This window comes from Dendrobates tinctorius, unplaced genomic scaffold, assembly GCF_039654945.1.
Source record: "Dendrobates tinctorius isolate UK_male_01 unplaced genomic scaffold, ASM3965494v1 ptg000250l, whole genome shotgun sequence".
In the NCBI taxonomy this organism is placed as follows: Eukaryota; Metazoa; Chordata; class Amphibia; order Anura; family Dendrobatidae; genus Dendrobates; species Dendrobates tinctorius.
Genome location: NW_027361917.1, coordinates 36,792,836 through 36,819,768, shown reverse-complemented (window position 1 = coordinate 36,819,768; position 26,933 = coordinate 36,792,836). Strand labels below are relative to the sequence as shown.

General features: G+C 44.6%; 1 protein-coding gene across 7 annotated transcripts in view; it reads left to right on the top strand.

Moving 5' to 3' along the window:
• BIRC6 (baculoviral IAP repeat containing 6) overlaps nucleotides 1-26,933 on the top strand; it is a 471,996-nt gene that overhangs the window by 416,048 nt on the left and 29,015 nt on the right. For all 7 annotated transcript variants that reach the window (XM_073557613.1, XM_073557615.1, XM_073557616.1 and 4 more), the window contains exons 67-70: nucleotides 8,798-8,943; nucleotides 9,718-9,828; nucleotides 21,909-22,126; nucleotides 23,169-23,330. In XM_073557613.1, the coding sequence (XP_073413714.1) occupies nucleotides 8,798-8,943; nucleotides 9,718-9,828; nucleotides 21,909-22,126; nucleotides 23,169-23,330 (637 nt within the window). The remainder of the gene's footprint in view (nucleotides 1-8,797; nucleotides 8,944-9,717; nucleotides 9,829-21,908; nucleotides 22,127-23,168; nucleotides 23,331-26,933) is intronic.

Sequence of the window (26,933 nt, the reverse complement as noted above, 5' to 3'; positions counted from 1 at the left end):
AAAGGCATCAACATAGAGTTTACAGGTGAAAAAAAGAGGCATTCAAAGAAAAGAACACGGTCCCTACAGTCAAACATGGAGGAGGTTCCCTGATGTTTTGGGGTTGCTTTGCTGCCTCTGGCACTGGACTGCTTGACCATGTGCATGGCATTATGAAGTCAGAAGACTACCAACAAATTTTGCAGCATAATGTAGGGCCCAGTGTGAGAAAGCTGGGTCTCCCTCAGAGGTCATGGGTCTTCCAGCAGGACAATGACCCAAAACACACTTCAAAAAGCACTAGAAAATGGTTTGAGAGAAAGCACTGGAGACTTCTAAGGTGGCCAGTAATGAATCCAGACCTGAATCCCACAGAACACCTGTGGAGAGATCTAAAAATGGCAGTTTGGAGAAGGCACCCTTCAAATATCAGGGACCTGGAGCAGTTTGCCAAAGAAGAATGGTCTAAAATTCCAGCAGAGCATTGTAAGAAACTCATTGATGGTTACCGGAAGCGGTTGGTCGTAGTTATTTTGGCTAAAGGTTGTGCAACCAAGTATTAGGCTGAGGGTGCCAATACTTTTGTCTGGCCCATTTTTGGAGTTTTGTGTGAAATGATCAATGTTTTGCTTTTTGCTTCATTCTCTTTTGTGTTTTTTCATTTAAGACAAATTAAATGAAGATAATAATACCAAAGAATTTGTGTTTGCAATCATTTTCAGGAAGAAACTGAGTATTATCTGACAGAATTGCAGGGGTGTCAATACTTTTGGCCACAACTGTACATGCTCAGTAGTGACCAGTGCTGTGGGGTCAGAGTTTGAGTCGGTGGTTTGGCTTACCAACTCCACAGCCCTGGTTTGTACTATGAAATGAATTTGCAGTGGATTGTCCCCACTGAGGTAATTGGGGATAAAGAAATCTGCAAGGACATTGTTTTTTTGAGGATACCGGTTTCTGCAAATTGAGATTTCAGCTCTGATCGGTCATGTGGTGGCTGGTTATAAAAAATAAAAAAAAAACAATGGGTCCCAAGCTTCAGAGGAGGTGAATACACATTTTGTTTTTTGTCTTATATTTGACACTTTCCTTTTTTCCCTCTGGTAAATTCGCATTAGAAGTCACTTCCTTTAGTGTGGGTTTGTCATGTCCATTTCCCTAAAATTTCCTCTGGATTTTATGCAGTAAATCCAATACACAAGAACCTTTCCTCTTCAGAAAGAGTGCAGGTTAAGCACTCCTTCATGGTTCCTTGTACACTTCCAACAAAGTTATGCTCAATATATGTTGAGTTTTGTGGTGTTTTGTTTTTTTTTTAGTGTGTCAAAAGGATGACTCGCGATGACCGCCCCTTCCCTTATGCTGTAATCGTACATATGGATATCGCGGGACACCTGTGAGATACATCTTTTCCCATTTGTCCCATTTTGGAGGAGCAGAACACAGGCTCGCTTGATGCTAGATTATTCCAGGCTTTCAAATGACTAGGCATAGGCCTACATATCTGTATGGCGAAGAAAGCCACAAGTCACAGTTAAAGTAATGAAGGATGCTTGTTAAATCTGATCTGTCACCAAATTTCACAATACTGCATGCACTATTAAACACATCCTGGACCTAATGAACATGATGCACCTACTTCGAAAATTCTAACTTTCATAATCTTGAAATTAAAGGGAATCTTTCACCTGGTTTTTGCTACCTGATCTGATAACTGCATAATGCACGGGTAGAGAACCCTCTCTTTGCTGCAGTTTTGCTAAAATCATTGTTTTTCTCTGCTGCAGATCTATCCACTCTGAATACTGAGCTGTGTATAACCCAGTCCACGCCACTGATTGACAGCTTTTTGTATGCTGTGCATAGGCAGAAAGCTGCCAATCTTTGGGGGCAGGGTTACTAAGAATTTATGAATATGATATAACTGCTAATAAAACAGTGATTTTCTCAAAACTACAGAAAGCAGCCAAGCAAGTGACACATTGCTGGCATTGGGGTCTATGTGCATTATGCCACTCTCAGATTAGCGAAAGAAACGAAAAAACGAATTTATTGAAGTGCAGTGTGAGTAAGAAAATAACTTTTATTAATTTCAAAAAATACATTAAAATGAGGTGCTAGTGGAAACAAATAACCAGGGAAGAAACGGACGCAAAGCACAAAGGACAAGCTGAGGTCACATGCCTTCGTCAGGGGGCAGACGCCGAAACGCGTGTCGGGGTGAGCGCATTTACGGGACAGCTGATGACCCTTCTTTCCACTCTATAGCAGGTGCTATTCAACTTGGTATATGGCAGCATGTTATTGCCCTACACTACTATAGTGATAATGTTGATATACACCATGCTGCCCCCATTGCTCTAACACAGTCACTTTATAAATCTTACTTGAATTATACCCTCTGACTCACCTTTAATTTGCCTGCCGTATCTGGGTTTTCTATTAACTTGCACCAATTCATCATTTTTCTATATTAAGCATGTGCTTGAGCACTTTTTACAATTTACCATATATGACATTGTAATTTACTTTGCTGCTATATTTTACTCCAGCATGTGATCTCAGCTTGTCCTTTGTGTATTGTGCCCGTTTCTTCCCTGGTTATTTGTTTCCAGTTGCACCTCATTTTAATGGGGTTTTTTTTGCAGTTATTAGTTATTTTTCTTACACACTCTGGGCTTCAGTAAATTTGTTTTTTCTCTTTTGCTGTTTATCCTAACCGATGTTCCCCATATTATGTCCTGTGTACACATGTGGTGGTGATTATATTCTCTGATATATCGGTTATCACCACCTGTTATAATCATACACTAAGGCTATACAAGCGTACTTTGTCTTTGAGATTTTTTTTTTAGTTTACTCTCAGATTAGGTGGCAGACACCTCCTGACATATTCCCATTAATAGGAGCAGAACTGGAGCCGTGAAATTTTCAGCCATAATACAGCCATTCTGACACAGATTTTCCAAGCAAGTACACTGAGCTCATCAGGCATACAATCTATTTAATAGTGTATGCAGTGTGTATTGTGAAATATGGTGACGATCCACTTTAAATTAGTAGTTGTAATCATGTCCTGGCAGTAAGTACCGTAAAAGGCGTCTGGAAAGTAAAGGATTGTAATCTGAAGTACAGCTGCGGTCAAACGCAAATGAAACCGATAGAACTTTCTGTGGCCGCTGTTTGTAGCGCGGATCACACCAGAGCCAATTGTAAAGGTTGAAGATGATTAATTTTCTTCTTTACCAAGAATGATTCTCACTAGGCCAAGTGGAGGGGGCTTTTGTGTTATGGGAGTTTGTTTTTTTCTTTTGTTATATAGACAAAAAATGAGATTTTTGTAAATCCCAAGGCGAAATATTATTCTTGTCTGATCTCAAGAGACAGATGTAAACTACTTTCTGCTGTACCAGCTATCTGCTTACAAAGAAAGGGGCTGGGGGATAAAAAGAAAAGCGCTTGCTGGCATGAAATTTAGTGAGGCATATTTGTAAAGAAAAAGTGCTGCGCAAGGAGAAAGTGGCATGTTAGCCAATTAATTCATTTAGTCTAATCCCAAATCATATTTGTTTTTATTTCTATGCAAAAAAAAAAGGCTCTAATGCCAAATTGTTCCCTGGTCCCTCAAGGATATACCGCGGTGTGCGTTCTCTAACTGCCTCATGAAGACTGATGCCAAATTGGACAGCAGAATGTCAGGCTACAGATTTTCGCTTTTATGGCTGCAGATCTCCATGGCATAATCCCTTCCTAAAGGCTGAATAGTGCAATTAAAACGCACATGACTCTGTAGTATTGATCAGCAAGAGAAGCGATTTGTGTAAAGCTGACAATACTATTGTTTGTTTCCGTCTACCCAAGAAAACTTCTTGTGCAGTGCTTGTCCTGACAGCTGTTGGCTCCAGTGATTTCTAAGAAAAAGCCTCAAAAGTCTGGTCTATCAGCAGGGCGATAATGTGCTGAATGCAGGGAAACTAGGAAAGCTGATTACGGAGGAATAAGGGAATATAATTTATTGTCGGTATCACGGAGACGGCTGTGTACACCTTCCCTAGGTCTTCTCTCATCCTCATGGGGTCTACGCCTAATCATACAGCAAGTGAATTTATCTGGTAATGCTTTTTGATGATATAGTGCTGATGTGATTTGTGACTTCCTCGTCTCCCCCAAAGATTTCATAATATGATAACTCTGCGTTTCCTAAAGCAGCATTTCAGTATTTCCAAAACTTTTTTCCTTTAGTAATTTAATTCGAGGACTGGCTGTAAGGCCTCATTCAAACATCGGTGATTTTTTTTTTTTTCTTTTCAGTCTTAGGCCTCTTTCACACTTTGGTCTTTTGACATCAGTCGAAATCCGCCGTTGTTAGGGAAAAAAAACGGATCCGCCTTTTTTTTTGCGGAATCCGTTGTTTTCTCATAGACTTGCATTAGCGACGGATTGTGACAGATGGCTGTCCGTTTCATCCGTCATTTTACGGATCAGTCGGAATTGCAGCGTCCGTCGTCTGGAGTAGACAAACTTTGTAACGTTTTTTGTCTGCGCTGAAAAGACGGATCGCGACGGATCCTGCGCCATCCGTTGTTGGTTATAATGGAAGCCTATGGGTGCAGGATCCGTCACTGATCGTCAAAAGCGGAATCCAGTGACGGATTGCGTCTTTTGAAACTAAGCATGCCCGGAAGAAAATCTGTGTTTATTTTAACCCCATTTTCCATTCTGGAAGAATAAAAATATTTTCTTTCTCTCTCTTTCTCTCTCTTTCTCATATCCTATTCCTTTAAGTTCCAAAATCTGCAGCTTCGACGGATCCGTCAAGAAAAAAACGATCCAGTGCATCAGTTTTTTGGCATTCTTCACCGGATCTGTTTTTTTAACACTTTAATGGATTTTGACTGATGCCAAAAGACTGAAGTGTGAAAGAGGCCTTAGGCCTCATATAGGCTTATGTGTTGCACCTGTTTTTTTAATTGATTCTACACATTCCCATGATAATCTATGCTGCTATTCATGTGTCCTTGATTTTCACGGACCACGTGCCCATGCAAAAAAGACATGGCGGGTTTTTTTCAGGCAGCATTGATGACAAGGGACAATATAAGTCTGTATATCCATGAAAAACACGTACAGCACACGGATTGCATCAGAGCGCTGGCTAATTTTTTTCCACAGACCCGTAGACGTGCATTGGCAAGATTGATCCAAGCCTTGGATCAAGGCCTCCATCATTTTCTCATTCCACAAAAATACATGGACGCGTGATCGTCTCTATAGACCAAGGTTCCCCAACTCCAGTCCCCAAGGCATCACCTGTACAATATAAGGGACATCCTGAAAACATGACCTGTTGGTGGGCCTTGAGGACTGGAGTTGGGGAACCCTGCTATAGACTACAATGGCAAATGTTCTAAGAAAAAAAAAAAAGCTAGACCTCATACGAGAAACACTGATGTCTGAATAAGCTCTAAGGCTATGTTCACATGTTGCATTTTTGCAGAATTTTTTTAATGCAAATTAAAAGTTTCTTTTTACAGTACCAGGAAAAGCTATGATTTCAGAAATCTCATGTATAAGGTTGGTTTCACATTAGCGTTTAAGGCCGCAGCGTCGTCCTGCGCACGGCCGCCACTAAGCCCCGCCCCCTGCCGCGCCTCTGCCAGTAGCTCCGCCTACGGGCGCATGACGCTGCATGCGTCCTGCGTCCCCTATCTTTAGCACTGGGGACGCAGGCCATGCGCAGGTATGTGTTTGGCGGCGCATGCGTCCTTTTGACGGGTGCGCTGACCAGCGCCAAACGCAACCTGTTGCAATTTGGTGCGCTCGGCGCACTGTCAAAAGAACGCATGCACCGCCAAACGCATACCTGCGCACGGCCTGCGTCCCTAGTGCTAAAGATAGGGGACGCATGCAGCGTCATGCGCCCGTAGGCGGAGCTACCGGCAGAGGCGGGGCTTAGCGGCGGCCGTGCGCATGACGACGCTGCGGCCTTAAATGCTAATGTGAAACCACCCTAAGATTGTTTTTGTTTTCCTGAGTGAGTTGGAAAACTTCTGTTGTTGAAAACTGCAGCATGTCAATTCCTTCAGCTTTTTTTGGATGAATAAAACTAACTTTATTAAACATGTACTGTAGATAAATGACTCCTATAATGAGCACCAAAAACTGCAGGTAAGAAGCGGATTGCAAATGGCAGGTTTTGCAGATTTTTTTTTTTCCTGCAAAGAGAACAACTTCTGCCTGCAGAAAAAAAAAAAAGCCACTTTTCAATATGTGAACATAGCCCAATACTGCCATAATCTCTGACCATGCTTCCATAGGCGATTTGTCTGTTGCAGCTGGATGTTACTTCAAAAAACTCTCTTGAAATCTGCTAATGTTTGGCATTCAAGGCAAGTAAATAGGGTTCTTTACCGCTTTTACGGTAGATTCTTTCCAAAATAAACCTCCATGGAAAATATTAATCAGCAAGAAGACAGATTAGGTCCATTAGATGGCTACAGGACTAATTATCTTAATATATAGTGACCATTGAAGAAAATCTCAGGTCAAGAAGTGTACAAAAGAAGAAGATACCGTAATAAAAAATATATATTCGTATTAAAAACAGGAAAAGTATATAAAATGAGGTGCCTCGTACCAAAGAGACGCAGAACAATTAATTTAAATAGGCAGCAATTATTAGGATGCAAGCGCAATTTTAATATCTATAATACCAGTGTACTTGTATGCATGTGAACCAAGATAATAAAGTGCAGTTTGTAATTATATATGCCTAGATGGCTCCCAATATAGTCTTACCAATTTAAAAGTTTGATAGATTTACCTAGAATGGTATCCACAATCAAGTCATGTGCCCCCTCACCCCGATGCACGTTTCGCTCTTCTGCCACGATAGAAATTTTAGTGTCTTCCTGAACTTTATGCTGTGATACCTATTATGTAAACAGACTATTAAATGGATCCTAATGGAACCTGATAGTCATAACCATGATTTTCCCTATCCTAGCAATATGATATCACTACGATGGGAATACCACTTTACACTTTATCAATATATAGTAATATGGCAATAATTGATGTATTCTCCTTAGTGGTTTTCACAGTTGCCTTGTAGCACTGGCGCCTTGGATATTCTAGTTCTCCCACACTCTAAAAACAGTCTGGTTGATCAGATGGCTTCCTATGAAATTTTCTCTAGTGTGCATGTCTATGTGGCTCAGAGGCTGAAGACCATCAGACACATTAGATGAGTCCACTGCATCCACCAATCTCAGCCAGCAGGATCTGACCAATCATGTGATGTGTAAGGGGGCCATCCTGACTCTTACCCGCATAGTTGGAATTTTTACGGAAGTTGAGCCGCTTCCGAGGTTTTTGCCAGCAGCTTTCTCCTACTTCCCCATTGAAATCCCATGAACATCTGGCAGTCACCCCCTTAGGCGTATGGGGGTATTAGGAAGGTGTTTTCTACTGAACCAACATTTGTCTGTTGACAATCGTGTATGGCCACTTTTAGATTGTGGTTTAGATTCTAAGCTTTTTTTGTGACGAGGACTGATATGATGATGACCATCTTTTGTTCTAAAGGGTAAGGTTTCTCCTTGTGGAGAGTGACATACCAGCTCTGGCTTGTCAAGGTAAGGAGGCTTATTCGCCATGCAGTGCCCTCTGGGAAAATAATATGCAAATTGCCTCTTCATAGAGGAAGAGGGACTTGAACTCTATAGTGCCACCTGTTGGTAGTAGCGATCCTACAAGTCACAATCAACCCTTTAACGAGTCTTGTAATATGACTTAGGATAAAAGCCAAATTGAGATTCTTATTCGGCTTTTATCCTAAGTCATATTACAAGACTCGTTAAAGGGTTGATTGTGACTTGTAGGATCGCTACTACCAACAGGTGGCGCTATAGAGTTCAAGTCCCTCTTCCTCTATGAAGAGGCAATTTGCACATCTTTTGTGCAGCATTTATATTTATTCCAGTAGCTTATACAGCATCAGTATAAATCCATTTCCTCAGTTCATATTTTGTTTATGTGACCCAACATGGCCTCTAGTGCTGCGCTGCTTGGACAGTGCGATATGTAAGACTTATTCACGCTGTCCTCCTGAGTTCTCCTTTGTTAAAAAGAACATGGCAGAAATTATGGATCATAGTTAATGAGTTTAAATTAAGGCAGCGCGAATCAGAGCCTGGCTTCACGATTACCAGTTGTAATATTCTCTGATTATTCTCTGGCATTTCAGAGAAAAAATACTGTGAAGATCCAGCTGGAGACCATGGCCAGAGACCAGACTTGGCCTGTCCTTTCCCGGCTGGCTCTTCGCAGCGCAGTTGAATGACAGGTCTCTATCCTTACACTAGAGGAAGAATACGGTCCATCACCTATAGCAGCGCTGAGATCTTCAAACTATGTTTTTTCCTGAAGCGTTTGAGCATTTCAGAGAACAATATACCTGGCTCCAACTGAAGCTGCCAGCAGTTAGGTGCTATGAATTATTTGACAATTTCCCTTTAACAATATTTATGGTTTATATTATGACATCTGGCGAGACATGAACTTTCCTTGCAGTTTTATGCCACCGAATGCCAAGTCGTTCTAGAATGGCTCTGGTGTTAGTGGCTTTTTAAATTATCTGAAAATATATTAGAACATAAGTTTTTAGGAAAAAGCAGTGAAAAGATTTGGTATATTCAAGCCTTTGATGACTACATGACTGTTGTACTGTACAGGACTCTTCCCAGATACATGTTGCTGTGTCTTCTTGGTTCTGGGATGTCACCTTCTCTTTTATATCCTGCCCAACAACTCATAGGTCCAAAAAAGATAAGGCTAAAGCTGGAGTGAAAACAGATGCATCTGATCCTGAGCCAGAAGGACTAACACTGTTGGTGCCTGACATTCAGAGAACGGCTGAGATAGTGTATGCCGCCACCACCAGCCTTCGTCAAGCAAATCAAGGTAAGACCGGTCGTCTTAGGACCAGCTTCACACTACAGAGACTTGTAAGATGTTTCAATCAAAGTATTGAGGATTCAATGTTTTTGTTGTATTCATTCGATTTAGTTGTACTCTCAAACAATTGTTGAAAACACATAGATCTGTAACTTGGCCAGATTAATGAATAGTACAGGTGCGTAATACCTGCCAGTTACGCCCACGACTTGTCAGATGTCTATTGAATGAATATCATCAGCTCTGATCACCTCACTGAGTGCAACTGAATTACCTTTTTAAGCGTTTGGTTCCTTAATAGCTATTTTTAATGGGTACAGGGTGAGATAATAGACATCTTTATGGGCCTCCTTCACCCACAGTACTGCACCTCTACCAGTCCACTAGCATCAATATGACCACTGCAGCCAATCAATGGCTGCTGATCGGATATAGCCCTCAGACTTCATCCAAATAAGGAGGCCTGTTTGGATCAAGTATATTAAATTCCACAAGTTTTTTTTTCATGAGCTTTTGTTTGCATAAAAAAAAAATAAATCTGCATGCTGTAACAGGAAAATGAAGATGAATTGGTTAAAACCAGTGGAAGGGGAGAATTTGCCAATAGAAACATAATCAGATGGCAGCTTTTATATATACGGTAGAGTTTAATCCATTGCTACAGACAGCTAGTCAGCTTTTTTGTGCGTTATCCTCTTTATGTTTATTAGGTGAAAATAAATTTGCTTTATAAAATAGTAATCAATTTTTAATTCCGTTTGGTTTCAATTCTTCCTCCAGAAAAGAAGATGGCTGAATTCTCCAAAAAGGTCTCTGTGAAATCTAAACCTTTCTCAGTCTTGCGGTCCTTAGAAGAGAAATATGTTGCTGTTATGAAAAAACTCCAATTTGGTAGGAAAATTACTAATTAGTTTTGTTTTCTGGAAATTATTTTGATTTGTGCATATTTTCTCCTTGACTTCTGTCATTTGCCTTGAATTTAGTGTTTTACCATCTGCACTATGATCTGTTCTCCTTGCAGCACAGAAATAATGTGCCCTGTGTTTTATTACATATTAATATGCTCCTGGTGCAGTAGTCAAGCAGATTATCTGCATATATGGTTATAATGGTCGTATTAATGGAATTTTATGTTTACTGGCGTTATAAGACTTCTATGTTTCCTGTGGGCGGCGTAATGCTGATCTTGGATGTCTATAGTTTTCAATTGTATGATGTGAGGGATCTCACAGGGGAAGGGGGACATCGACTTCGCTCACCTCGGGTGAGGGGAGAGAAGGACCCGCAGGGATTGGCTCTCTGGTGCCACCACTTGCTCCAGGTCAGTCAGAGACCTTCACCGAGGGCAATTAGTCGCCGGAAAGGCTTCCCTTATAGATACAAGTTAGTGAGGCACTCCCAGTGAGGGGGGGATATATATCACCAGTCCAGGCTGGGGATATATATTTAAACCTCCTGGCCGTCGCTGCCAGAGTTCCTCACTAAAACAATATGGTATTCTGCCACCAGTTCCTCGTTCAACATAAGCCTTGTCCGACAACAGGCTTATATCGAGTCAGAAACCAACCTGGGTAGCGTACAATTGACCAACCGAACGTGGGTATTCGTGAATAGAGATAAAAGATCAGCCCAAGGTCAATTTTATATTTAACTAGCTGAAGAGCCCGGCGCTGCCCGGGCATAGTAACTAACTGTGGTTAGTTGTAGCAAATTATAATTATCCTCCATCCCATAGTCCCATGCCCATATACCCATCACACATCCTCCATCCCATAGTCTCATGCCCATACACCCATCATACATATTCGCCATCCCATAGTCGAGTGCCCATATACCCATCATACATATCCACCATCCCATAGGCCCGTGCCCATATACCCATCATACATATCCTCCATCCCATAGTCCAGTGCCCATATACCCATCACACATCCTCCATCCCATAGTCCCATGCCCATATACCCATCATACATATTCTCCATCCCATAGTCCCATGCCCATATACCAATCATACATATTCTCCATCCCATAGTCCCGTGCCCATATACCCATCATACATATCCGCCATCTCAGTCCCGTGCCCATATACCCGTCATACATATCCTCCATCCCAGAGTCCAATGCCCATATACCCATCACACATTCTCCATCCCATAGTCCCGTGCCCATATACATATCCTCCATCCCATAGTCAAGTGCCCATATACCCATCACACATCCTCCATCTCAGTCTCGTGCCCATATACCCATCCCACATCCTCCATCCCATATTCAACCATTATGACATCATAATGAGCGGCGGCGGGGCTTGCGACCTATGATCACATCAGCGTCGCCATGGCAACCGTTGTGACATCATAATGAGGGGCAGGGCTTAATACGCACACACTGCTTCCCCAGTATTCAAATAGGGGCATTATGACCTCACAATGAGGGGCGGGGCTTGACACGCACACACTTTTTCCCCCAGTATGTATATAGGGGCAAAATTGTTTGGTGAATTGGAACGCGCGGGGTTAAAATTTCGCCTCACAACATAGCTTAGGACGCTCTCGGGGTCCAGACATGTGACTGTGCCAAATTTTGTGGCTGCGACGGTGCGGATGCCTATCCCGGACATACATACACACATACATACACACTTTGAGCTTTATATATTAGATCATCGAAAAGGCGCACTAGAAATATACAGGTATATATTTACAAGAACCATATACAGGTATACAGTCACAAGTGTAGTACAAGGATAGGGAATAGATAGGTTGCAATTACCGTGTTTTGTAGCATGTGACCACAGGGAGGCGCTGATGGATCACAGGTCCAAATCTTAATTACAGGCTTTCCTGGCTGCGTCCGCTAACGGGTCCTCCTGCCAGTAGAAAACGAAGTCCAAAATGAGGGTTTGTCTTATATCTCCTAGGCTGTTCCCATCCACGCTGGGCTGCCTCCCTCCAACCATGTCCAGAATCGTGGATGACCCATAACTTTGTGCCCAAAGCTCTGAATGGGTTGATTGTGCCGCCACTGGGTTTCGCTGGATTTTTTCTGCACATAGAGACCAAATATGCCTACCGCATGTAATTCCTGTTAGCTATGCTTTATAACTCCATAATGCAGGGTTCTGGAAGTGGCTAAGTAATATGGGCACGTGGGAATGGATTTTCGATTCCGGTAATGTGCTTTGCTAGGGTCAGAGGTATTGCATTCTGTTGTTATAGGTCATTTTCCAGATTCAATACCTCAGAGCCTTCTGTGACTTGTTGTACGTGCTGTCTCCATGTGCTTCAGTCACAAAAGAGCCAGCTGGCTGCAGCTGCAAAAGAAAAGTTTGTACCCTTGTGTTAAGAAATTCAAAGAGTTTCTTCCTTGCTCTTTTAATTAAAGCAATACATTGCATTGCCTTTTATGGCCTGAGGGAACGCAAGGGTGGGGACACATTCCAGAAGTGGACTGAGATGTCCTGTAATTCCAAAACGGATCCTCCCTCGTCCCTCACATATCATTTGACAATTTTTCCATATAAAAATGCTTCTAGGACCTAAATGCTGTGTGTCTTGGTTTTCTTCCTACCTCAACAAGTGCTTATTAGCTGTTTTTGCATGCAGGAAGTGCTGCCAATAATAATTTGAGGAGGAGACCGCAGAAAGTGTTTTTCTCCTTCGTCTCATTGGGGGACACAGATACTGTGGGTGTATGCTTCTGCCGCTAGGAGGCTGACACTAAGTGAAAAAAAAGAGGTTAGCTCCTCCGCAGTATACACCCTCGCCCCTATTGCGGGCGGAAATCAGTTTTTTGCTTAGTGTCCTATGGAGGCACACACAGTCTGGATCTCTCCAGTCTATTTTTTTATAGTTTACTATGAAGATGAGACGGGCGACGGATCCTATTGAAAGGGTCCGATCTCCCCAAACCATCAACGGGCGAGCACGCATTGAGTATCATCTCCGCGTATACTTTCCCGCACCGAGGGACATATCTGGGACTTTTCCCCAGACATCGATTTTTGTTTGTTATTTTATGAAGATGAGACAGGGGCAACGCATCCTATTGAAAGGATCCGATTTCCCCAAACCATCAACGGACGAGCACGTGCGAATGTCCCTTCACGTATGCTTTCCCGCGACGTGGGACATTATGCCAGACTTAACCCTGTCCACCCCTAGGTATTGAAACCATGGGCTTGCACAGAGACACAAGACTAGTCTGTGCGGCCCCCACTGCTCCACCAACGCTAGACGGCGGTGCTGCAAGGTGGCAGATGGTCCCTCTCCTCACCCCCTGATGGGGTTAGATGGAGCTAGGGTGCCTGCACCATCCTGTTTTTTATCAAAGACCCCTCACATACCTGCGCTAAGGCTGAAGAGGATCATCGGTGAGGAGAGGGTCGGGGAGGGCTCCTGCGAAGATTTCGGGCTGGAGCCCACAGCCGCAGATGGCGGCGTCCACTAGCATACAAGAGAAGGACTGGATCCGTCAGGACAAGAACGCTGCGCCGGTCAGTAGCGCCATTTTTTGGTACCGCGCCCCCCCCCCCCACCCCCACCCCAGTCGGGTAGGGGAAAAATTGAGGCTTCGGCCGGAGCTAGGCCGCGGACGAAAGTTCCGCCCTCGGGGCCGCGTGTCACTTCCGACAGCCCGCCCCGCACTCGGCGGCGAGAGAAAAAAAAAAATCGAGGCGCCGACTTCGGCGCACGATTTAAAGTAAGCATCCAGGTCGGGGGGGTGCAGGACGGGTAAGTGCTGCCCGAGAGGCCATTCTAGGGAAAAACGAGGAGCTACCTCTTCCCCTTATCCCCAGCAGCGGACAGATACACCGTGTCCGAAAAAAGCAAAGATGCACACGTTCTTTTACGCGGCATACATCTCTTGTTGGACTGCGTTTCCGCGGGCGCAGAGCAGCGTTTATGCGAAGCCTGCGAATCCAAACGCGCCCAGGAGCCCTCCCCTGCGACCGCGACCAATGTGTCAAATCCCCCGGAGTGGGGCCCGATCACTGTCACAGTACATGGTGTCGCTTACGAGAGCAATAGAATCCCTTCAAGCCCCAGATAGGGGCAGGGACAGTGTCGCCGCCTTTGGAGGGAACATTCACCTCACAGGAGCCTCCGGCCTGCAGGGGCCGCCCTCACTCCAGGCAGACCCGGGGGAAAAAAATCCACACGGTGTCGCCCAGTCCATCCGGTGCCTTTGGCATCCGTAAGATCTGCTTCTCGCTCCCCGTCACCAGTGGTTGATAGCGTGCAGACCTCAGATTGCGACTCAGACGAGCCCATTGACCTGGACACTCTAGAGTCACGTGAAACGGTGGACAGCCTCATAGAAGCCATCAATCAGACCCTGGGGATTGAGGATGATACCGCAGCGGCTACGGAGCATAAAGGGCATGTAAACGAGTGAAGCGGCCGCACAGAATTTTTTCCTCTCACCCTGAGTTTGAGGACATAGTACAGCGGCACAGAGAACGTCCAAAAAGGGCGTTTTTCGTGGGTTAAAGGGCACTCGAAACGCGTTATCCGTTTGCTCCAGACCTCCGTAAACAATGGATGGAATCCTCGATAGTGGATCCTCCGGTTTCACGCCTGGCCACTAAGACCCTGTTATCTGTCCCTAGGGTTTCCTCGATTAAGGATCCCACGGACTGCCTTATTGAGAGCCTAGCTCGTTCAGTATATGAGGCGTCAGGGTCTGCACTCGCTCCCTCGTTCGCAGCCAAGGCTATGATATCATAGTCAGAAACATTAAACAAGGTCGCGCAGGATCTACCTGCAGAGATCTCGGAGGTCACAGGTCAGATGACGATAGCCGGAGATTATGTAATGAATGCGTTTTTGGATGCGGGCAATTGTTCAGCACTTGATGCCGCTAATGCAATCTCTATCTGAAGAGCCCTATGGTTGAGGACATGGCGGGCCGATTCTACTTCCAAGAAGTCCTTGGCTTCCCTGCCTGATCAGTGCGGCCGCCTATTTTTCGATCAACTTATCTCCGACTCCACAGGAGGAAGGAGCGGGTTTCTCCCCCAACAGAAGGTTAGATTGTTTTTTCGTCACCCTGTTCAGGCACGTTTTCGGGCCTTTCGCAGTGCCACCGGCCATTCTAGGCCGGGCGTGACGGCAGTGGTCAGGTGGCAGCCGGTAAGCAGCCTGAGCCTGGTCCGGGACCCGAATAGGAGACGGTCTGGGGTCATGTGTTGAAACACTCCGGGTAGGACTACGGGGCCCAATTCCGCCACCTCAGGCCGCCCCAACCAGGATAGGGAGCTGCAGGTCATACAGAGCCAACCCATTGGGGAGAATGCGTACTCAAGAGGCCAGATCGAAGGGACCCAGATCCTAAGGATCATCGGCCAAATGACTCGAGGTCTTTACCAGACGACACCAGCAAGTGGGCGGCTGCCTACTCTGTTTTCACCACGTCTGGGCCAACATCGCTCACGACGCATGGGTAAAAGAGTTGGTGTCCTCAGGTTACAAAATACAGTCATGGCCAAAAGTTTTGAGAATGACACAAATATTATATTTTCACATGATCTGCTGCCCTCTGGTTTTTATGTGTGTTTGTCAGATTGTTTTATCACATACAGAAATATAATTGCAATCATATTATGAGTAGCAAAAGGTTATATTGACAGTTAGAATGAGTTGATGCAGCAAGTCAATATTTGCAGTGTTGACCCTTCTTCAGGACCTCAGCAATTCTCCCTGGCATGCTCTCAATCAACTTCTGGATCAAATCCTGACTGATAGCAGTCCATTTTTGCAAAATCAATGCTTTTGTTTTGTCTGAATTTGAAGGTTTTTGTTTGTCCACCCGTCTCTTGATGATTGACCACAAGTTCTCAATGGGATTAAGATCTGGGGAGTTTCCAGGCCATGGTCCCAAAATCTCTATGTTTTGTTCCCTGAGCCATTTAGTTATCACCTTTGCTTTATGGCAAGGTGCTCCATCATGTTGAAAAAAGCATTGTTGATCGCCAAACTGCTCTTGGACGGTTGGGAGAAGTTGCTCTTGGAGGACATTCTGGTACCATGCTTTATTCATGGCTGTGTTTTTAGGCAAGACTGAGAGAGAGCCCATTCCCTTGGCTGAGAAGCAACCCCACACATGAATGGTTTCAGGATGCTTGACAGTTGGCATGAGACAAGACTTGTGGTAGCGCTCACCTGGTCTTCTCCGAATAAGCCGTTTTCCAGATGTCCCAAACAATCGAAAAGGGGATTCATCAGAGAAAATGACTTTACCCCAGTCCTCAGCAGTCCACTCCCTGTACTGCTTGCAGAATATCAGTCTGTCCATGATGTTTTTCCTGGAGAGAAGTGGCTTCTTTGCTGCCCTCCTTGAGACCAGGTCTTGCTCCAAGAGTCTCCGCCTCACAGTGCGTGCAGATGCACTCACACCTGCCTGCTGCCATTCCTGAGCAAGCTCTGCACTGCTGGTAGCCCGATCCCGCAGCTGAAACACTTTTAAGAGACGGTCCTGGCGCTTGCTGGTCTTTCTTGGGCGCCCTGGAGCCTTTTTGGCAACAAGGGAACCTCTCTCCTTGAAGTTCTTGATGATGCGATAGATTGTTGATTGAGGTGCAATCTTTCTAGCTGCGATACTCTTCCCTGTTAGGCCATTTTTGTGCAGTGCAATGATGACTGCACGTGTTTCTTTAGAGATAACCATGGTTAACAGAAGAGAAACAATGATTCCGAACACCAGCCTCCTTTTAAAGTGTCCAGTGGTGTCATTCTTACTTAATCATGACAGAATGATCTCCAGCCCTGTCCTCATCAACACCCACACCTGTGTTAATGGAGCAATCACTGAAACGATGTTAGCTGGTCCTTTTAAGGCAGGGCTGCAATGATGTTGAAATGTGTTTTGGGGGATAAAGTTCATTTTCTAGGCAAATATTGACTTTGCAAGTAATTGCTGTTAAGCTGATCACTCTTTCTAACATTCTGGAGTATATGCAAATTGCCATTAGAAAAAATGAAGCAGTAGACTTTGTAAAAATTAATATTTGTGTCATTCTCAAAACTTTTGGCCATGACTGTAGAATTTGTCGGATACGCTCCAAGAAGGTTTTTTTCCTTCCCGGCTTCCCTGGGTGGATACATGGAAGAGCTCAGGGGTTCTATTCAAACCTTTTTGGGTCCCCAAAAAGGACGGGTCTGTCAGGCCTGTTTTGGACCTAAAGCTTCTGAACAAATTCATCAGGATCAGACATTTCCGGATGGAGTCTCTCCGTTCAGTCATAGCGGTCATGGAGCAGTGAGAATATTTGGCCTCAATTGACAGCCATGACGCTTTTCTGCATATTCCCATTTTTTCCTCCTCATCAGAGGCGGCTAACGCTTCGCCATCAGCGTTCAGCATTTTAAGTTCGTAGCGCTACCCTTTGGGCTAGCCACGGCTCCCGGAGTGTTCACAAAGGTTTTGGCAATTGTCAGGGCCACACTGCATTCTCGAGGCATAGTCGTCTTGCCTTATCTGGACGACCTCTTGGTCAAGGGCTCGTCAATACGGGCAGGTGAGGAAGTTGTCAACATCACGCTAGATACTCTTGCCGCTTAGATGGTTGGTCAATGCAAAGAGATCATCCCTTGTACCAGCTCAGAGGATCTCCTTCCTAGGGATGATCTTCGACACTTGCTGAGGGTTGATAATTCTCCCTCAGGAAAGGGCACTAGTCTCCGGCAGGGAGTCCGGACACTACGCCAACCAGTCCCTCATACCATCCGATCCGCGATAAGGATCCTAGGGAAAATGGTGGCAGCAATCGAAGCGATACCTTTCGTCCAGTTCCATCCTTCACCCTCTGCAGCACGCCTCGTGTCAGCCTGGGACAAAAATCCTTTCACGCTCGATCGGCGGTGCAAACTGGCCTCTCAAGTCAGGCAGTCGCTCGGATGGTGGATAAACCAGTTCCTCTCTGGCCTATGTCATGGGCTGATAATGTCAATTGACGTCAGTCTCCTCGTTTGGGGAGCGGTGTTTCGCCACCACACAACCCAGAAACGGTGGTCGCCACAGGAGGCACGCCTCCTGATCAACTTATTGGGGGATACGAGCAATTCGGCTGGCTCTGCAGAGGTTTCATCACTTGCTAGCATGCCGTCCTGTCCGGATTCTATCGGACATCACCACGGCGGTGGTTTACATAATTCGTCAGGGGGGCACTCGCAGCAGAACAATCATGCGCGAGGTGGAGCACGTTCTTCAGTGGGCCGAAGCAAACCACTCAGAAATTTCAGCTGTCCACATCCCGGGAGTGGAAGATTGGGCTGTAGACTTCTTCAGCCGGCAGGGTTTTGCATCCGGAGAGTGGTCTCTACATCCCGAAGTTCAACAGATTTGTCAACTGTGGGGAGCTCCAGATGTGGACCTGACGGTTTCCAGAGTGAATGCCAAGGTACCCACATATGTCTCTCGGGCCAGGGACCCGCAGGCATTCGCGGGGGACGCGTGGGTTCTGCCATGGAACCAGTTTCGCCTCCCGTATCTATTTCCCCCACTGCCACTACTCCCGAGAGTCAGCAAAGGGATCAAGACGGAAGGGGGGCCGGCGATTCTGCTGGTCCCAGACTGGCCCCGTCGAGCGTGGTACGCAGATCTAAGGCAGCTGCTCGCCGACGTTCCTGGGCGCCTGGTAGAGCGTCCAGATCTACCGTCTCAAGGGCCAATTTGCCACCCGAACTCAGGGACCCTGTGTTTGACGGCAGGGCCGTTGAATCTCGGATTCAAACCCAGGCAGAGTTCGGGAGCAAGGTGGTCGCTACAACGATTAGCGCCCGGAGGCCTGCTTCAGCATGAATTTACCACCACACCTGGAAGGTGTTCTTTGCTTGATGTCGAGGCGCGGTGTTTCTCCGCTAAGATTCTCGATCTCCAACATCTTGGTTTTTCTCCAGTCGGGCTCAGAGAGCCCGGAGAGCTCAGTCGTTAGAGCATTAGACTCGGGCTTTGCCCCAGGTTTCCGCAGGAGACAAATGTCGGCCTTATCCGTCCTGTTCCAGTGCAGGGTTACTGCCAATTTGCAGGTGAGAACTTTTCATCCGGGGAGTGTTCTACTTGATACCTCCCTATATGGCGCCGATGGACGCCTGGGTTCTTAACATGGTCTTAAGCGTTCTGCAGGAAGCTCCATTGGAACTGTTTCAGGATACCTTTCCTGGAAAAGTTGTTCCCCTAGTGGCCATCACTTCCATCAGGCGGGTCTTCAGAGCTGGTGGCTCTATCCTGCCGAGCTCCGTTCCTCACTTTCCATAAGTATAAGGTGGTCCTCAGACCAGCCCCTCTTTTTCTGCGAAGGTCGTGTCGTCTTTTTCATATCAATGAACATGTTGTTTTGTCTTCATTTTTTCCAGCACCGGTGCACCGTGTGGAAGAAGGCTCTTCACACGTTAGACCTGGTAAGAGCCCTTTGGAGGTACGTGTCACGGACGGCACCCTTTCCTCAGACGGACACGCTGTTCGTGCTCCCTGAAGAACGCAGGAAGGGACTCGCTCCCTCAAAGTCGATCATAGCCAGATGGATTCGTTTGACTATTCAGGAGTCCTACTGCATTAGAGGCACGCCGATTCCAGCAGGGATCAGAGCGCACTCTACTCGGGCAGTGGGCGCCTCTTGGGCGCTTCGGCATCAGGCTTCGACGGAACAGGTTTGCAAGGCAGCAACCTGGTCCAGCCTGCACACATTTGCCAAACATAATATCCATGCTCAGGCCTCAGCGGATGCAAGCCTGGGTAGAAGGATTTTCCAAGCAACGGTGGCGCACCTTTAAACAGGAGGGGAATGTAGCTTGGATCGGTGTGTCAATCTCCCACCCAGGGACTGCTTTAGGACGTCCCACAGTATCTGTGTCCCCCAATGAGACGAAGGAGAAACATGGATTTTTGTGAGTACTCACCGTAAAATCCTTTTCTCCGAGACGCTCATTGGGGGACACAGGACCCACCCTATTAGCCAGTTGGCTCTTGTTTAAATGAATATGTGTTTACTTATTTGATATAAAGGTGGTGTTTTCATTCGGACATGTTGTACCTGTATTAAGGCTGATTTGTTGTCCTCCTACTGCTTTGGCACCAAACTGATTTCCGCCCGCAATAGGGGCGAGGGTGTATACTGCGGAGGAGGAGCTAACCTCTTTTTTTCACTTAGTGTCAGCCTCCTAGCGGCAGACGCATACACCCACAGTATCTGTGTCCCCCAATGAGCGTCTCGGAGAAAAGGATTTTACGGTGAGTACTCACAAAAATCCATGTTTCTGAGTGCTGCCAGAATTTTAATTTTTTTTTTACATGAATTATAGAAGCTATATAACATTCAACAATACATTATCCATGTTAAATATATACCCTTTAGGTTGTCTTCTGGTTGTGGGTAAGAGTAGTTAAACTTTTTTTTCTTTTTTTAAGATTGGTCTTTGGAAAGTTATGAATTTTCATAATGTACATCATTACCTTATCTTGCTTTCTTTTCTCTCAAGCCCTATGCTGAAATGGCTTTCAACTGCCTTGTCTCTGCACTTAGAGTAGCTTTTGAACTGCTGGTCTAGCAATGGATTAGCAATTTGTCAGTTGCTCCTGTTTCTCTGCTCCCCTGCCCCATGCTCAGACCCGGTTTACAAACTCTCACTGTCTGAGAGCAGAGAAGGTCAAACCGTAGTATACCTAATTGCTAGACCCGCAGTTCATAATAGTGCAAGGACAAGGCAGTTAAACAGTTTTTTCAGCATGGGGTTTGAGAGAATAGAACGCAGTATAAGGTAATGGAGTAAATTACAAAGATTTATAACTTGGCTCAAACTGAGTAATACATTTAAAATTAAAAGTTGAATTACTTTTTTTATTTGAAGGGGTTGTCTACTCCTAGGACAACCCCTTCTCAATCTGAGTATTTGGTCCCAATATAAAAAAAAACAAACAAAACAATTATACTCACTACTTCTGCCGACACCATTCCAACGGTGTCGGCACTCCTCCCCAGGACTGCCTTCAGACGTATACATACGGTAATTAACAGGATGTTAGAGCTTTGTTTGGCCACTCAACCCCTGTTAATTACTTATACATCTAAAGACGGGGAGAGTAACCCGGTGATTGTGCTCAGATCTCATGTGAACCCACGAGAGAGAGGGTGCTGACACTGCTGCAACATTTCTGGTATGGGAGGTATTTTTATTTTAACTGGGAATGAGAAGGGATTGTCGTAGTAGTGGAATACTTTTTTGAGTTCTTAATTTGGAGTTGAATGTACTGACTGTAAAACCACTAGACCCCTTTCTTTCACCTCTGACCTCTTTATGTTCTTCTTGTATAATACAATGCAGTCATCCATTATAGAGATGAGCAATTACTTCAAGGGGTTTACTAGTTTTTAGAGGGTTTTTTTTTTAGCTTTTTGCCCTCTACTTGCCTCGCCTTAATTAAAATTATTTAAGTTATAAACCAAAAACCTCTTTAAATTCCCTTTCTACAATTTCACACCTTTCATAAAATGTAAGCTTTTTCATAAATAAAATGTAAGCTTCTTTTCATTTTGTTCTCACCATCTTTTAAGAAGTTTATCCCTAAAGATTCTCCCACAATGTGAATGCTTGGGCTGACCCAGTTCTTTGGAGATTCTCTTACTAAGGGAACACGCGGAATGACCCAATTACACAGTCTTGTTAGCTCTATTGTCAGACTGCACATGAATTCAGCAGCAGACGTTTCAGCGTGCCTGCTAATGCACAAAATGAGGGCATGTTATTGTCTGGCTGTTTAGTGCAATGACAAACCTGGCCAATCATTGCCCATTTACAGGGATTAAATACTATTACAACCGAAGAGAAGTGGAAGAGCAATAGAAAAGTTTCATGTTAGATGGGTGATCTCTCCATGACAGTGTCAATCATAAGTTATTACTTAGAAGCCACCAACCAAGCAATTGTGTCTTGGCCATATAATTGCCTCTGATTGGTTTGCATCTGTGTTTTCAGATACCTTTGAGATGGTGTCTGAAGATGATGACGGAAAGCTGATGTTCAAAGTGAATTACCACTACATGTCTCAGGTGAAAAACGCAAGTGATGCAAACAGTGCAGCACGAGCCCGGCGCCTTGCCCAGGAGGCTGTGACGCTTTCTACATCATTACCGCTCTCCTCGTCATCCAGCGTCTTCGTCCGTTGTGATGAAGAACGGCTGGACATCATGAAGGTAATTTATTCTCTGTAAATGAATAAAATGTCACGCTTAATAGTGTAATTCCTATGCGTTTCATATCCCAAAATATCTAGCCTCCATCGGCGTGCTACATATATCCAAGGCCCCATGCACATTGGATGAAGGTCGGCCTATCCTGACAATTCTATATATGAGGGCATTCTGACTCGTCCCCGTTAGATGATGTCTGGCTGGGGCCAATGGTCAGAGGAGCGTTTGGCCAAGTTGAGCGTTCCTGTGTATGGGGTGTTGGGAGAGAGAATCAACCAAGCTGTCTAATGTGTTTGGGGACTTTAAATTCTGTGAGAGTACATGTAATGCTCAGATCCAGAACTAGATGGACAGATACATTCTTACCTGATAGGTATGCTATGTTAAAGCGAGTATCATCTGTGCTTCAATAACATATTTGTCGTAAACCATTTTATGAAAACCCAAGTAAGAAATATTGGGGAATTCAAAATGGATGGAGTAGATTACTTTTAAAGGCAGCCTCATGACTCTCAAACCACGTGTAGTAAAAACCGGAGCCTGGCTTCACTATTTCTTTCTTCAAACTATCTTTTCCTTGATACGCTCTAGATTTTCAGAAAATAAGCATATATATTGCTGCAATTGTGCAGCTGGACTCTGGTTCTTGCTGCCCATGGTTTGAGCAGCACAAGTCTAATGACAGGTTCCCTTTAAAGGTTTATAGATCATTTGAATGACAAGGCCACAGTATTTTGCCTGTTTTTCTCAGCATTACTGGAACTCCTTTTAAGTGATGAGTTTTGGATTTAGCATCCAGACTCGCACTAATCACAACTCGTGGCATGTCTTAATATGACATATTACTAGTTGTTTGAAACGACATTGACTCTCTACAGTTACTCTTCCAACGTTATAATCTGGTATCTTAAGCAGCTTGCAAGTATTGATCTAGTTGCAGGCAGTGCAGCACCTAAAGTTTATATAATGAATATTCATTATTTTCTCTGTTCAACTGCTTACAAGATTCATGTACGGTATTTGATGTGGCATTTGCTTTCCTCAGGTTTTGATAACCGGACCAGCAGACACTCCATATGCTAATGGGTGTTTTGAATTTGACGTGTACTTTCCTCAAGATTACCCAAATTCACCTCCGCTTGTGAATTTGGAGACGACGGGTGGACACAGTGTTCGGTTTAATCCAAACCTCTACAATGATGGGAAGGTAACAAGACGCTCTTCATTTTCTTTTTCTTTTTTTTGCTCTTAATCATGTGTTATAGCGCCACTCTTTTTTGTGGGGTGGTAATGTCTAGAAGCTATCATGTAAAATAGGCATATGGCCACAATGGTCATAGTGGGTTTCCTGAAAGGAAATTTCACTGCATATTGTAGCAACATTGTGGATGAAATTTTACATATCAAGATTTCATTAAAACAGTTTCAGCAATTTTAATTTTTCCAATCCTTTGTATTATGTATGTAATGTAATACTTACCACCCAGCATCACCCAGTCTCCGGCACCTCTCTGTTCCTCTTCTGGACTTCGTGACCTGAAATCAGACTAACCAGATCACACTGGAGTATGTGTGGAGTGGATTTAGCTTTCTTAATGTAAGTCTACGGAGCAGCGTTTTGGTTCTCATTACATTGTAAAAGCTGTGTTACTCCACACTGTGATCCAGCGTTCTCGTGGTCAAGAAGAGAACTGGAGCTGCGATGGAATCCTAGAAAGACAGCAGTTAGTAAGTAGTTTAATACACTTGAACCACATTACCTACTTAATTGGGAGATTTTAGGGAATAATATTAGACACCCTTCTATCGTTTGCTTGACACTGTATGTGGATTTATGCTGGTGGATTCCACTGTGGATTTTACCCTTAGCAATGTAAAGGGTACATATTTTTCCATTGCAATTGTGCAGCAATTCTATCTAGTGATGAGCGCGCATGCTCTGATAATGTGATATCCGGGCATGCTCGTGTGGTAGTAGAGTGGGATCTGTGTGCTTGAACACTATGCTTGAGTCACCGTGGCTGCATGTCTCGTGGCTGTCCAACAGCCACAACACATGCAGGGATTTCCTAACAAACAGGCAATCCCTGCATGTGTTGTGGCTGTCCAACAGCCACAAGACATGCAGCCACGGCGTCTCAAATATAGTATTCAAGCACGCTGAAGACACTCTATCACCCGAGCATGCCCGGATATCACCTTATCAGAGCACGCACGCTCATCACTAGATAGAATTGCTGCACAGTTATATCCCATGTGGACTTTTCCCAGTAAAATCGTCTCATTCTCAGAGATGGGGATTTGGAGGACGGTATTGCCTTGAAGTAAGAAGGTGTGTAATGTATATTTTGTGTTTCGTAGTACCTTGTAAAGGGCTTGTCTGTAATGCACAAACCTGTAGACATTCAGCAAGCCCACCTGATTGAGCTGGTGCGGATACAAGACACTATATATCGCCATGCTTGGAATGAGAAGTGCTCATAGAATTACCATAAGTAATGTAATGCTTTTACAGTGGTAATTAAATCAATGTAATCCTGTTACATCAGCAAGGCATGAATCCGCTGTATATCGTGGGCCTGTGTGCTCACGTTGGTCCCCATTAGGACATTGGACTGATTCCATGATTTTGGCTTATCTCTATGTAGAGTAGAGGAGCATAGGCACTATTACCAGATAATAAAACCATAACGCTGTGACATGCTTCATTAGGGTCATTGCACTGCAGACCGAGGAATGAATCTGCTGGGTTATATAACAAGATTTTCTGCTCCTGACAGAAATCTGTCCTCCGCACACCACCAGCCCCAAGCCCCCATGCACAGACACGGCTTTCCTAATGATGTGTAACTTGGAAATTTACACATATTTTCATTTAACTAGATTGAGCCATCCAAATATAGCACCTGCAGCCCCGCGTGCTGACGATACGCTTTCTGTTAATCCTTTTAACTACCATTGCTCGGATCTGCTATATATAGAAATGCCTGAACTACAGGGAGCAGCGGCAGCGCAGAGGTCTCTCCGTAACAGCAGGCCTCCGAGTGTTTAACAAACCAATTAAAAATTGGGCTGGCAACGCATTTAATGTTCAGGTGACTGCTATCCAGGGATAAATTCCTTCGAAATCTTGCTGCCATTGCAGTTTATTATATCGGGTTTGTGACAGCTCTTGCAAGCCAAAGAAAGGGTAATGGAAAAGCTGTGCAGCTGCTTCAAGACGACCATTTACTAATTTGTGGCCTCCATCAGATTTTTACATCTATATTGAAAAAAACAAAAAACAAAATGCTGAGCGTTTATTAAGTTAAATGCTCCAAAATTCTGTCTCTTTGGTGACTTGCACCATATGTATTGGTCATTAGACACTTTCGGGGGGGGGTTTCAGCCAAAAAGAGGCTAAGGCTGGGGTCATACTGCGTTAAGGCTGTCCGTTTAACGGATTGCATTGCACCACGGTGTAACGCAATCCGTTAACGCTGCCATTAACCCCCATTATCGGGCGCATCCGCCAACGCATGCCATAATCGGCATGCGCTAGCGATGTGCCGTCATTCTGTGATGGACCCTCGAACACGGACTTCAGCGTCCGAGGGTCCATCACCGCTAGCGCAGATGAAGCAACTGCGCTAGCGGTATAGCATAACGCATCTCGTCAACGTTATGCGTTGAACTGGCTGCTTTAACGCAGTATGAACTTAGCCTTAGCCTCACCAAAAAGGGCATGGCTTAGAGCAAGGTTCTCCAACTCCAGTCCTTCATACTGTCCAGGTGATAATTCCATCACCTGTGCAATACTAAGGAAATCCTGAAAACATGATTTGTTGGGGGACCATGAGGAGTGGAGTTGGAGAACACTGGCTTAGAGAGAAAAGGACCCATCATGCAGCATCTTGCTTTAAAAAAAAAAAATGGGCCAAAATTGTAGCACCTCTGGTACAAAGTAAGCCAACTAATGGGTGATGTAAGCTTAGACTAAACAGTGTAAAATGCACCACATGTATCAAACAGTGTCAACTACTGTGATAAATCTGGAGCATTTTCACTGTACGACTGTCTTCTCTAGTCTAATAACCTCATCCATACTAGAATAATGTTGGCCAAACCCATTGAGTCTAATGTGTATGGGGGCCTCCGACTCTCCCAGACAGATGTCAGGAAAGCCAAGGATCAGACAATTGGAATTTCAGTCCTTTTGTTAGGAGATACATTGCTTTCAGAAGGTTCTGACAGCGACAGAATTTAGATGCTTTTGGTAGAGTTGCCCTTTATCGTGTAAGTTGGTGTCAGGAGAGCCAAGCTATCGGTGTATGGGGCCTAAAGCTTGCACTGTCGAGGCATTAGACTGTAATGGCAAATCTGTCGCCTTGTCTTATTTAGGTAACAAATATATATTGTTAATCTGTGTTTGCATCTACGTTTGCGTTGTGTAGCTGTAACGTCTATATGGATTTTTGGGCCTCCCATATAGCATTGTACTGTACTTATGCGATATCTTTAGTCATTGGGTGTTGCTGTACTAAAATTAGTTAGTGTACATCACTAAGCACTTTTGGAGAGTACGGTATATATAAAAAGGGTCTTTTTGTGGTTAGTTCTCACCTGATATAAACTCAGTTTATAAATGAGGTCCTGCAAATTGAGAAAAATACAGTGCATTCTGCCTTATAGGAGACCTTTCACCGTACAGCACTAGTCTGATGAGACCTAGGGTGGATAGCAGGCTTTTCCCGACAGTAAAGGTCTGATGTAATAGTTAACACACTTGCTGAACGAATATTGTGTAAAATCAGGGCATGTGTCCTGCCAC